The sequence below is a fragment of the Lucilia sericata genome, unplaced genomic scaffold (assembly GCF_015586225.1).
Source record: "Lucilia sericata isolate MDLA Ls3-8-SP2 unplaced genomic scaffold, ASM1558622v1 Contig000761F_arrow, whole genome shotgun sequence".
Taxonomy (NCBI): Eukaryota; Metazoa; Arthropoda; class Insecta; order Diptera; family Calliphoridae; genus Lucilia; species Lucilia sericata.
In genome coordinates, this window is record NW_023994758.1 from 33,054 (window position 1) to 46,747 (window position 13,694).

Sequence of the window (13,694 nt, forward strand, 5' to 3'; positions counted from 1 at the left end):
AAATGTTTTACAATTTCTAAATTTAGTTTGCCAGGGTTGCCAAACAACCAGTATTGCAATTTGGTTCGAAATTGTACACTAATCAAGGTGTTGCTACATGATGTAATAACTCTACAGTTTTTGACACAATTTCAACAAAATTTGGCTTATTGTAAAAGGGAAAATTCGAGGATTTGTAAAATTTATTTTTCCAGTGTTGCCAACTAACTGGTTTTGCTATATAGCAATGAATTTTTACATTTGCCAAGGATTTTGCAATAAATTGCATTAAATTAAACATAGATTATCCTCTTGTATAGGAATGATTTCGGAATTTCAAAACTTAATTTACCAGGGTTGCCAAGTAAGAATTAAATGTACTTTTTTTAGCATGTTGCTACAAAATGTAATAGCTCTACAGATATTGATACAATTTCAACAAGAATTGACTTTTGATTAAGCTAAGGTTGGTGATTTGGAAAAACTTAATTTTCCAGGGTTGCCAAGTTGCGGTAAATTGTTAAAACTTAAAAGATGTACACAGTTTAGATAAGCTACAACAGAAAAGGTTAAACTTTTTTGAAAACTAAGTCTTTGGCTGCCGGAAATTGTGGAAAAATACTTTGACAGGGTTGCCATGCTATAGAAAAATATAATTTTATAAACTAGAAACTAAAAGTTTGAAACTGTAACAGTACGATTTCAATAATTAGACTAACCAATTATCCAGTACATGGAAAAGTTAATTGACTAGCCTATTGACTAGTCTATTAACTAGACTGACTAATCTTTTAAATTGACTATAACTATGGACTAGTCTGTTGGCAAGTCTATTGACTAGTCTATTGTATAGTTTATGGACAAGTCTATGTCCATAAATAGTTTATGGACAAGTCTATGTCCATAAACTGTTGACTAGTCTGTTGTTTAGTCTAATGACTAGTCTATGGATTATTCTATTAACTAGTCTATGGACTAGTCTATGAACTAGTCTATGGACTAGTCTATTAACTAGTCTATGGACTAGTCTATTAACTAGTCTATTAACTAGTCTATTAACTAGTCTATGGACTAGTCTATTAACTAGTCTATTAACTAGTCTATGGACTAGTCTATGGACTAGACTATTGACTAGTCTATTGACAAGTCTATGGACAAGTCTATGAACAAGTCTATGGACAAGTCTATGGACTAGTCTTGTCTATGTCTATGGACAAGTCTATGGACTAGTTTATGGACAAGTCTATGGACTAGTCTGTTGACTAGTTTATTGGCAAGTCTACGGACAAGTCTGTGGACTAGACTATTGACTAGTCTATGGTCAAGTCTATGGACTAGTTTATGGACAAGTCTATGGATTAGTCTATTGACTATTCTATGGGTTAGTCTATGAACTAGTCCATCGACTAGTCTATGGTCTAGTCTATCGACTAGTTTATTGATTAGTCTAATGACTAGTCTTGACTAGTCTAGTCTATGGACTAGTCAATGGACTGGTCTATTGATTAGTCTATGGACTAGTTTATAGATTAGTCTATGGACTACTCTATTGACTAGTCTATTATCTAGTCTATTGTCTAGACTATAAACTAGTCTATTAACTAGACTATTGACTATGTACGAGCCTATTTACTAGTCTATGGACTAGACTATAGACTAGTCTGTGGACTAGACTTTGGCCTAGTCTATGGTCTAGTCTATAGACTAGACTATGGATTAGTCTCTTGACTATTCTATGGACTAGCCTACTGACGATGGACTAGTTTGTTGGATAGTCTGTGAACTAGTCCATAGACTAGACTATTGACTGTGTACCAGCCTATGACTAGTCAAAGGACTACCCTAAGCAGGGGTCAAATTCTGGGCCCGATTCCACATAAGCAATTAAAAATGAATTGTAGTTTTCCATTTTTGCTCCCAGAATTTGATACCCAGTTATTTTGGAGCAGAATACATATGTTTACAAACAAATGGGAGAATTTCAATAAATTTAAAAAAATAAAATAAAAAATAATAACAATGTTAATACATAAATACATATACATACATACATGGAATAATAATTTATTTTAACAGCAAAATCTACCCACTTATAAGGTTACACTTGAGAAAAACAATAGTTTTATAATTTCTTTTATTTTATGTTCAATTAAAATTGTAGTTTTTATTTTACTTTTTAAAATTAAAATTTAAAAAAAAAAATTATAAACGCTGCATGAAAACGATTTGATTTTCTTTATTCTTTTGTTATGGTTTACCTTACAATTGTTGTTTAAATTATAATTTTTTTTTATATGCAGCCTTTGTTTTTCTTTACTTCTTTTATTTTTAAAAAAACTCAATAATTAATTAATTAATTATAATTAATATAATATAATAATCATAATTGTCGACTAACACTAAACATGTTTAACATACGTACAAGTAGAGTTGATGTTTTTTTTTTTTTGTTAATTTATATTTATAATTAATTTTCAATAGTTTTGTTTATGTTTTTGTTGTTGTTGTTGTGTTTTACTATAAATATAATTACTATTACAGAAGTTAGATTTAATTATTATTATTATTTTAGATTTTTGTTATGTATATTTTGAGGTGTTTTGAAAGTTTTTGTTTTTTTTCTTTAAAAAAAAAAATTTGAAATTTCTTTTTTAAGAAAAATATTAAGATGGTTTAGTTTTTGTTGTTGTTTTGTGTTTTGTTATAGTTGTTTTTTTATGAAAGAAAACATTGATTGAAAATTGTTGGTTTTTTTTTAAAGTTATGTTTTTTTTATATATTTTATATTATTTTATGTAGAAGTATTATTTATAATTTATTTTTTTTTTAATTTTTATACAATAATAAGGAGAGCTAAATTTTATTAATATTTTTTTTTTATTTTTTAATTTTACTTTAATTAATATTTAAGGGTAGTATTTTGTTTTATAATTAAATTCATACTAACTCTATGGGTTTCTTTTTTTTATAATTAATAATTAATGTTTCTTAAAGACATGTGTGTGTGTGTGGGTTTTGTTTTTTTTACAAAATTAATAAAAATTCAATATTTGAATATTTTGTTTCAAATCATGTGTTTTTTTAAGATTACTTACAAGTTGTTGTTTCGTGTATTTGATAATTTAAAGCTAAAACTTAAATATAATTTAAAGTTTACAAGTTGTTGAGAGTGTATGTGTGTGTGTGTAGGAGTTTTAGGAAGGGGGCGTGTACAAATTTTACAAGTTTTTAGTTTTATTTAATTTTTAATTATTTTTTTTTGTGTTAATAGCTAAGTATTTGTTTAAATTATAAATTAATTCATTTAAAATTTATATATTTTTTTATTATAGTAAATTTCTTGTTGTTTTTTTTGTTTAAATATTGTGATATTTTGTTTTTATTAATTTATTTTAAATATTTGTATAAATAATTTACAATTTGTTATTTATAAAACTAACAAAAAAAAACAGAAAATTTTAATTTCATTTTTTAAGTTTTATATTTTATTAAAAAAAATTATTTTGTTTTATTCTTTTTTTTTATAGTTGTTGTATATAGTTTATAATTATTATTTATTGGTTTGTGAATTACTTGTTCAAGTGGGTTTGAGTTTTCTTTTTTAAATGTTAAAAAGTTTTTGTGTTTTTTTTAAGGTTTCTTAGCTTTTTTTTCTATTAAATATCAAAAATACTTTTGTTTTATTTCTTTTTATTAATTTTCAAAAAATATTAAACAAAATTCCTTTTGTGAGAGAATTAATTCATTGTTTTTTTCTTTAATTTATTTCTTTACATGATAGAGTTTTGTTGGTTTATTTTATTTTATGCTACAAGTTCATATTTTTAATGTTGTGGTTTTTTTACAATAATTGTGTTTACTTTTTGAGTTTTTCTTTAAATTTTTAATATATTTTTTTATTTAAGTTTTAATCTACAATTATGTTTACTGTTTATGTTATTTATGTTAAATGGTAGAGAGTTTTTGTTTTAATAAAATTCTAAAATGAAAACAAAAGAACGAAAATTTTAAATTAATTAAAGAATATGTTGAAATATTGAAATATTGAACAATTTCCTAAGCTTTATAACTCGCTTGTTAAGTTGCCTTTTGCAAAATACAACAAAAATAAAAATTACTTCAAAAACTATCTGAAAATTAAAAAAAAAGTTTTTGAATAAGGAAAGACGCTTTCCAAAAGGAAACCATTAATTTTCCACTTTTAAATACAGGAATTATTTCAAAGTGTTTCCCTGGTAATTACGCTAAAAATACCGATATGTAATGGACATCGAATGTTTTTTGAAGAAGAGATTTTAAATCATGTTTTAGAATTTGATAACAAAAATGTATTTGTTTAAGAAAATACTGTATTAAATTTAAAACTCATTTGAAATTTCTAAAGATTTTCCAATTACAGAGGGACTACTTGGCCACTGTGCTCCCAAAATAAAACTATTTGTTTATACAGAGTGACACCAAACTGATTGACTAGTCTATGGTCTTCAGAGACTAGTTAATAGACTAGACCAGAGTCTGGACTAGTCTATTGACTAGTCTATGGACTATTCTATTGGCTAATATATTGAGTAGTCTATGGACTAGTCTATTGAGTAGTCTATAGACTAGTCTTTTTAATAGTCTGTGGACTAGTCTAATGAGTAGTCTATTGACTAGTCCATTGACTTGTCTGTTGTCTAGTCTATTGTCTAATCTATGGACTAGTCAATGAACTAGTATATGGACTACTTTATTGACTAGTCTATGGACTAGTCTATTGACTAGTCTATGGACTAGTCTATTGTCTAGTCTATGAACTAGTCTATTGTCAAGTCTATGGACTAGTCTATTGTCTAGTCTATGAACTAGTCTATTGTCAAATCTATGGACAAGTCTATGAACTAGTCTTCTGACTAGTCTATGGACTAGTTTATTTACTAGCCTATTGTCTAGTCTATGGACTAGCTTATTGACTAGTCTATAGACTAGTCTATTGTCTAGTCTATGTACTAGTCTATTGTCTAGTCTATGGACTAGTCTATTGTCAAGTCTATGGACTAGTCTTCTGAGTAGTCTATGGACTAGTTTATTGACTATGGACAAGTCTGTCTATGGACAAGTCTGTGGACTAGTCTATTGTCTAGTCTATGGACTAGTCTTTGTCAAGTCTATGGACTATTCTATGAACTATTCTACTGATTCGTCTATGGACTAGTTTATTTACTAGTCTATGGACTAGTGTCTAGTCTATGGACTAGTGTCTAGTCTATGGACTAGTGTCTAGTCTATGGACTAGTGTCTAGTTTATGGACTAGTGTCTAGTCTATGGACTAGTGTCTAGTCTATGGACTAGTCTATTGTCTAGTCTATGGACTAGTCTATTGTCTAGTCTATGGACTAATCTATTGTCTAGTCTATTGACTAGTCTATTGTCTAGTCTATGGACTAGTCTATTGTCTAGTCTGTGGACTAGTCTATAGTCTAGTCTATGAACTAGTCTATTGTCTGTGGACTAGTCTATGGACAAGTCTGTGGACTAGTCCATGAACATGAACTAATCTATTGTCTAGTATTCTGCGTAGTCTATGGACTAGTCTATTGTTTAGTTTACGGACTAGTCTGTGGATTTGTCCATAAAAAAGTCTGTAGACTAGTCCATGAACAAGTCTGTGGACTAGTCCATGAACTAGTCTTCTGACTAGTCTATTGTCTAGTCAATGGACAAGTCTTTGTCAGGTCTATGGACTATTCTATAAACTAGTCTACTGACTAGTTTATTTATTAGTCTATGGGCTAGTCTATTGTCCAGTCTATTGTCTAGTCTATGAACTAGCCTATTGTCTAGTGTATGGACTAGTCTATAGACTATACTATTGTCTAATCTTGTCTGTTTACTAGTCTATGTACTAGCCTTTTGACTAGTCTTTGGTGCCAAAAGATAAGGATAAAAAAAGGACTAACGTTGGTAAAATTGTCTTGAAAACCTTGAAAATTGGTCTCTAGAATACACAAGCCAGCAAATATTTAAGGATTCCTTTAGATAATTGGGTTTATATTTTATAAATAAAGTTGATTTCACTTTGTTATAACGTCTTAAATTTGGCCAAAATGTATTTTTTTTTAAACTTTGTTATGGAAAAATTCTAAAGTATAAAAATGGATTAATTGTTTATTAAACGATCTTAACAAACTCACGTTTTCTCGATTTCAGATTGAAATGAAGACTAGAGAAGAAAAGGGAAGGAATCATATTACACATAATTTTGTAAATCTCCTTCCTTTCCCTTACTTCACTTGCCATAGAAATTGTTTCGTCTTTTTCAAACATTTATGTGAAGATATAAAAATAAGGCGTTAAGTTTTAGCCAAATAGATGGTTTCCTATTCCAAAAACTTCCTTTCAGATTAATAGTTAACACTTAACAACGATTTTCTAATATTAATAAAGAATGGAACAATAATTTGAGATAAAATTTCAATAGCAATGATTTTTATAAAGTTTAAAAATATATTAAAACAAAAGAAGTTTATTAAATATAATAGTTAAGAACTGCAGGATTACTTTGTATTACGAATCGAAAGAAAAAGCTTTCATAATACAATGGACCAATTTAAAATCGGTGATGGGCCGTTGTATTGTTGTATTGTAAACAAATTATGACATACAAAGATACAACGTTACGACTCTGATTGTGAATTGGGCAAATGTTTTGTTTTCAAATCGAATTCAGAGTAAACCATCATAGTTTTAGTAATAATATATTAAAAAAATAACAATAATAAGATTTTTTAAGGAGTTAACGATCATTTCAAATTCAAAACTAACAAAAAAGCTCTCAAAAGAGTTTAGAAGAATATAAAATGATATTGAAAGGCAACTTAAAGAGTGAGTTATAAAAACTTACTAAAATATGAAATTTAAAGAAATTTTAAAGAAAATAACAAGTTTTAGCTGTCTTTTATGTAAAAATAAATTATGGAAAAAAACACATAAATTTCCATTAAAAAGTCAATACAAAATTATATGTAATTCCTTTTTTTTTCAAATCCATGTTTTAATTATTTTACAAAATCAAATCAAAAAAAAAAAAAAAAACGAAAAGAATTCTTAACATTAAGTGTTAAAATGTTAATGAAATATGAAATATTTTTTGTGTAAAATGAATAAAGCTTAACAAGGGAAAATTTAAAATTAAAAGCAAAAGGAAAAGCAACAAAACAAAATTATTATTTATACAAAAGTTCTAAAGTTTTTGTAATTTGAATACATATTTAAACAGTTATTTTAAAAATTTTAAATTAAATTAAAATTAGTTTCTTGTGTGTTTTCCTTTTACATTTTTTTCATTCTTTTTACTCTATTGTGTTTAAGGGTTGTTGTTGTTGTTGTTTTTAATAATCCATAATATGTTTTTCTTTTAAATTAAAATAATAATAACTATAGTTAATAACTAATAATAGTTAATAGTTTTTTTTTTTTTTTGTAATAATAAATTTAATAAAAATTAGAAATAAGGAGGATAAACTTACACCTTAAGAGAAAAAAAAAATAATAATAATAAAAATAATAATAAATTCACCCATCCAACAGAACAATAACAAAACAGCCATCCTTTCTTTTGCTTTTGTAGTACATTCATCCATCCTCAACCACATTCGTTCGGTAATCGATCAATCAACATTTTTATCGGTTTTCTATTTCGCACTTAAAATAAACTAGAAAAAAAAAACTCTTGACACTTTTTACTAGAGAGTGTTAGTTGCTGCAATTAAAAGTGGACAACAAAAACATATTTCCTCAACTCTCTCTCTCTGTTCCATTCTTCCTTTCTTTTTCCCTTGTTTTTTTGGACACTGTTGTTGTTTTTCTTTTATCTAATTTTAGTTTATTCAACGTTTTGTTTTCGAGGTTTTCTTACGTTTGTTGCCGCTATTGCTGGCAGCAATTGTTGTTACGCTATGATGATGCTGATGTTGATGATGTGTTGTTGTTGTATTGTGACTTAAACCGCCACTAAGATTTGCTGCTGCGGCTGCTGCTACTGCTGCGACAGCAACAGTAGAGGCGGCTGATACAATTTGCAGTGATTCTCAACTTCTCTCGGGTGTACTGTGATGATGATAAATCTGTTGAATTTGTTGTTGCTGCTGTTGTTGTTGTTGCTGTTGGGAGGCTGCCGAATTGCTGGCATGTTGTTGCTGTTGGACTTGTTGTTGTTGCTGCTGTTGTTGACTTGACGATGTTACAACATCTTGCTGTTGGATATGTTGGGCATGTTGAGTCTGTTGCTGATGATGCTGTTGCTGTATGTGCACAACATGTTGCTGTAGATGCTGTGGCGTTTGACTTTGCTGCGGTGTACTACTGCCACCGTGCTGTTGCTGATGCGGCGATGGACTATATTGGAATTGTTGCTGAAACATAGGCAACTTTATAAATTTTATTTGTTGACGCAATTGTTGTTTGTTTGATTGTTTGATTGATTGTGTGGGAAGTTTTTGGTTGGTTGTTTTTGGTTAAGAAAAAAATGAATGAAATTAAAATGAGAACGATTGTTGGTTAAAGAAAAAAACAATTATAAAAATAATATAACAAATAAAAAATATATATTAATTTAAATAAAAAACAAAATTAAAAATAATAAATAAATATTGTTGAAAAAAAGTAAAAGAGCTTTTTAAATAAAATTGAATGAACTAAACTAGAAGTGAATTAGAACTGAATTAGAACTGAACTAGAACTGAACTTGAACAGACTAAAGTAGAAACTGAACTAGAACTGATCTAACTGACTAGAACTGAACTAGAACTGAACTAGAACTGAACTAGAACTGAACTAGAACTGAACTAGAAACTAGAACTGAACTAGAACTGAACTAGAACTGAACTAGAACTGAACTAGAACTGAACTAGAACTGAACTAGAACTGAACTAGAACTGAACTAGAACTGAACTAGAACTGAACTAGACTGAACTAGAACTGAACTAGAACTGAACTAGAACTGAACTAGAACTGAACTAGAACTGAACTAGAACTGAACTAGAACTGAACTAGAACTGAACTAGAACTGAACTAGAACTGAACTAGAACTGAACTAGAACTGAACTAGAACTGAACTAGAACTGAACTAGAACTGAACTAGAACTGAACTAGAACTGAACTAGAACTGAACTAGAACTGAACTAGAACTGAACTAGAACTGAACTAGAACTGAACTAGAACTGAACTAGAACTGACTAGAACTGAACTAGAACTGAACTAGAACTGAACTAGAACTGAACTAGAACTGAACTAGAACTGAACTAGAACTGAACTAGAACTGAACTAGAACTGAACTAGAACTGAACTAGAACTGAACTAGAACTGACTAGAACTGAACTAGAACTGAACTAGAACTGAACTAGAACTGAACTAGAAACTGAACTAGAACTGAACTAGAACTGAACTAGAACTGAACTAGAACTGAACTAGAACTAGAACTGAACTAAGAACTGAACTAGAACTGAACTAGAACTGAACTAGAACTGAACTAGAACTGAACTAGAACTGAACTAGAACTGAACTAGAACTGAACTAGAACTGAACTAGAATGAACTAGAACTGAACTAGAACTGAACTAGAACTGAACTAGAACTGAACTAGAACTGAACTAGAACTGAACTAGAACTGAACTAGAACTGAACTAGAACTGAACTAGAACCTGAACTAGAACTGAACTAGAACTGAACTAGAACTGAAACTAGAACTGAACTAGAACTGAACTAAGAACTGAACTAGAACTGAACTAGAACTGAACTAGAACTGAACTAGACTGAACTAGAACTGAACTAGAACTGAACTAGAACTGAACTAGAACTGAACTAGAACTGAACTAGAACTGAACTAGAACTGAACTAGAACTGACCTAGACCTGAACTAGAACTGAACTAGAACTGAACTAGAACTGAACTAGAACTGAACTGAACTAGAACTGAACTAGAACTGAACTAGAACTGAACTAGAACTGAACTAGAACTGACTAGAACTTGAACTAGAACTGAACTAGAACTGAACTAGAACTGAACTATGAAACTGAACTAGAACTGAACTAGAACTGAACTAGAACTGAACTAGAACTGAACTAGAACGAACAGAGACTAACTGAACTAGAACTGAACTAGAACTGAACTAGAACTGAACTAGAACTGAACTAGAACTGAACTAGACTGAACTAGAACTGGACTAGAACTGACTAGAACGAACTAGAACTGAACTAGAACTAACTAGAACTGAACTAGAAACTGAACTAGAACTGAACTAGAACTGAACTAGAACTGAACTAGAACTGAACTAGAACTGAACTAGAACTGAACTAGAACTGAACTAGAACTGAACTAGAACTGAACTAGAACTGAACTAGAACTGAACTAGAACTGAACTAGAACTGAACTAGAACTGAACTAGAACTGAACTAGAACTGAACTAGAACTGAACTAGAACTGAACTAAACTGAACTAGAACTGAACTAGAACTGAACTAGAACTGAACTAGAACTGAACTAGAACTGAACTAGAATTGAACTAGAACTGAACTACAACCAAGCCAGAACTGAACTAGAATAGGCATGATGTAAGAACTTTTGATTCAAAATGTAAAATATGCACATTTTGAATAAAAGTAATGAGAAAACTCCTATCAAGCTGCACCAACATTTTGAAACTCTTTAATTTTTTCCAACTAAATAATAAAACATAAAATATTAGAAATGATATGAATTTGAAACGAATTGAGTTAATAAAATAAACAAAAAACGAATCCATGTAAAACACATACATACATATAATTTACAGCAAATTAAATACTTACCGAATTCTCTTGACTATGTTCAATAATTTCAATACTACCAGAGGTATTGCCCGATGTATTATTGATGGAAGTACCACTTGTATTGGCCACATCGTATTTACCGCGCTTAAAGCGACCATATAAAGAACTATAGGGTAAATTATAATGGATAGCAGCTTGATTTATAGACATTTGGCCAATGCTTTATGGAAACAAAAGAGATAATTAATTAAATAAAATCTCGAGGAATAACAATAAAAGCAAATCACACTTACCGCACAGAATTTAAAGCTTCATTCATAGCATCTTCAGACCAGGGTGTAGGATTTGAACGGGATAATTCGATGCCCTCACGTTTACAACGACCATATAATGTGCCTTAACGGGGACAAGGGTGATTAAAGGGTTTTTTGGTTGAAGAAAACAAAATAAATATAAATATGTTCTCTAAACAAACACGCACACCAATTAAGTAATAACAACTCCCCCAATAGTGCGGCGCAGAACAAATAATTTTGTACAACGAGAAACCCTTTGTACGTTAGTTTTTTTTTCTCTTTTTAACTTACCTGTGGGTATACCAAATTCTGCACTTGCCTTCTGTACCGATGTATGCCCAGCACGTATTGCCTCCAAGGCCCGTTCCAAATCTTCCGGCGTCCAGGTGGTGGGGGCGGCATTAAACGGCGCTGCCAATCGTATACCTTCACGTCGTGCTATTTTATACAACGTTGACGAAGGTATACCAAAGGCTTTCGATGCTTTATTCGCCGATATTTGTCCCGAACGCAAAGCCTCCAGTGCATTGTTGAGTGAGTCTTCGTTCCATGATTTTGTACCTCCTTCCTTCTTCGGTGTTTCAATGCCCATGCGGTGGGCCCTTTGCCAGAGGGTGGTTGAGGGGATGCCATAGGTAACGGATGCTTTCGTCAGGCTCATGTTTTGATTCTTCAGTGCATCTAAAGCTGAATTCATATCATCTTGTGTCCAAGTTTTGGGACCATTAAACTGACCTTTCATATCGCCATGCTGTTGATCTAAATTCGTGTAATGGGGTTCATTTTGATCATGTGGTGAACCGTTGGCAATCATCATTGAATCATCGCTCGTATCGGAATTGTACATGTCTGGAAGGACAGTTTTTTTGAAAGAAAAAAAAGTAAAGAGAATAATAAATATCGGTTGCATAATGGCAAGATGATTTAAGAAAGTGTTTTAAAGCTGAAAATAGTGCAGATTTCTTATCTGATATACAGTTAGTGATTTTGGGCTATATTACAGTTTTTACTTTTCAAATTTCTTAAGATTCAGTTTCATTGGAAATGATTCAATTCTATTGGATTTTGTCTTATGGTCATAAGGTTCTTGTCCATTCCTATTATTAATTTGCAATTGATAACATTTGATATATCAAAAGGAAAAATCAAGTTTTTTAAAGCTTTGAAAAAAGCTAATAGTTTCAACAACAGGAAAAGGTTTCAGTGGTAAAAAAGGGTTTATTATATTCTGAAGAACAATCTATAGAAAATTTTAAAATATTTTAATGAAAAACAAAATGAATCGCAACTCACCCATATGCCCTGTCGTCATCATATTTACAATTTCCGGTGTTATTATCATGCCCGGCTCATGTTTTATTTGGCTCGGATCAATCTCCATAACGGTGGCTCCGGTTATTTCCTGATGATGCTGCTGGTGGGCCTGTTGCTGCTGGTGATGTTGTTGATGTGCCTGCTGCTGTTGTTGCTGCTGTTGGTGGGCTGCCTGCTGTTGTTGCTGCTGATGTGTTTGTCCTTGCGCTGCTGCTAATTGTTGTGCATGCAACTGCTGCTGTTGAGCTTGATGATGAGCGGCGGCTACAGCAGCAGCTTGTTGTTGCTGCTGTTGTTGCTGCTGCTGCTGTTGTTTGGCATCGATTACTTCACTCTTTATATGCTGTACCAGATTCGAATTTGATTCTTCACCGGTCTGATGGTGAATCGTGTGCATGGGAGATTGATCGAGCCGTTGTATCATGTGTTGAGCCAAATGATTGTCGATATCGAGCGGTTCTGAGGGATCTGTTAAGAAAGGAATTGATAAAGATTAAATTTAGTTTCTTAATAAGACAAATTATTGTGTCCAGATTTTAGACTAGACTAGAAACCCAACTATGGACTAGTCTACAGTCCCAACTATAGACTACAATATAGAATAGACTATAGACTAGACTATAGATTAGACTATAGGCTAGACTATAGACTAGACTATAGACTAGACTATAGACTAGACTATAGACTAGACTATAGACTAGACTATAGACTAGACTATAGACTAGACTATAGACTAGACTATAGACTAGACTATAGACTAGACTATAGACTAGACTATAGACTAGACTATAGACTAGACTATAGACTAGACTATAGACTAGACTATAGACTAGACTATAGACTAGACTATAGACTAGACTATAGACTAGACTATAGACTAGACTATAGACTAGACTATAGACTAGACTATAGACTAGACTATAGACTAGACTATAGACTAGACTATAGACTAGACTATAGACTAGACTATAGACTAGACTATAGACTAGACCTATAGACTAGACTATAGACTAGACTATAGACTAGACTATAGACTAGACTATAGACTAGACTAGACTAGACTATAGACTAGACTATAGACTAGACTATAGACTAGACTATAGACTAGACTATAGACTAGACTATAGACTAGACTATAGACTAGACTATAGACTAGACTATAGACTAGACTATAGACTAGACTATAGACTAGACTATAGACTAGACTATAGACTAGACTATAGACTAGACTATAGACTAGACTATAGACTAGACTATAGACTAGACTATAGACTAGACTATAGACTAGACTATAGACTAGACTATAGACTAGACTATAG

At 31.0% G+C, this 13,694-nt stretch overlaps 1 protein-coding gene across 10 annotated transcripts in view; it reads right to left on the reverse strand.

The window, feature by feature from the left end:
* Window positions 1-7,435: 7,435 nt before the first annotated feature.
* The window catches only part of LOC119607925 (probable serine/threonine-protein kinase yakA), a 165,001-nt gene continuing 158,742 nt past the window's right edge, over window positions 7,436-13,694 (reverse strand). For 3 of the 10 annotated variants that reach the window (XM_037962075.1, XM_037962077.1, XM_037962076.1), the window contains exons 7-11: window positions 12,355-12,843; window positions 11,353-11,919; window positions 11,059-11,161; window positions 10,805-10,985; window positions 7,436-8,388 (exon numbers count right to left, since the gene is read on the reverse strand). In XM_037962075.1, coding sequence (XP_037818003.1) covers window positions 8,050-8,388; window positions 10,805-10,985; window positions 11,059-11,161; window positions 11,353-11,919; window positions 12,355-12,843 — 1,679 coding nt within the window. In that variant the 3' untranslated portion in view covers window positions 7,436-8,049. The remainder of the gene's footprint in view (window positions 8,389-10,804; window positions 10,986-11,058; window positions 11,162-11,352; window positions 11,920-12,354; window positions 12,844-13,694) is intronic. The other 7 variants (XM_037962083.1, XM_037962086.1, XM_037962082.1 and 4 more) reach the window with 7 other exon arrangements.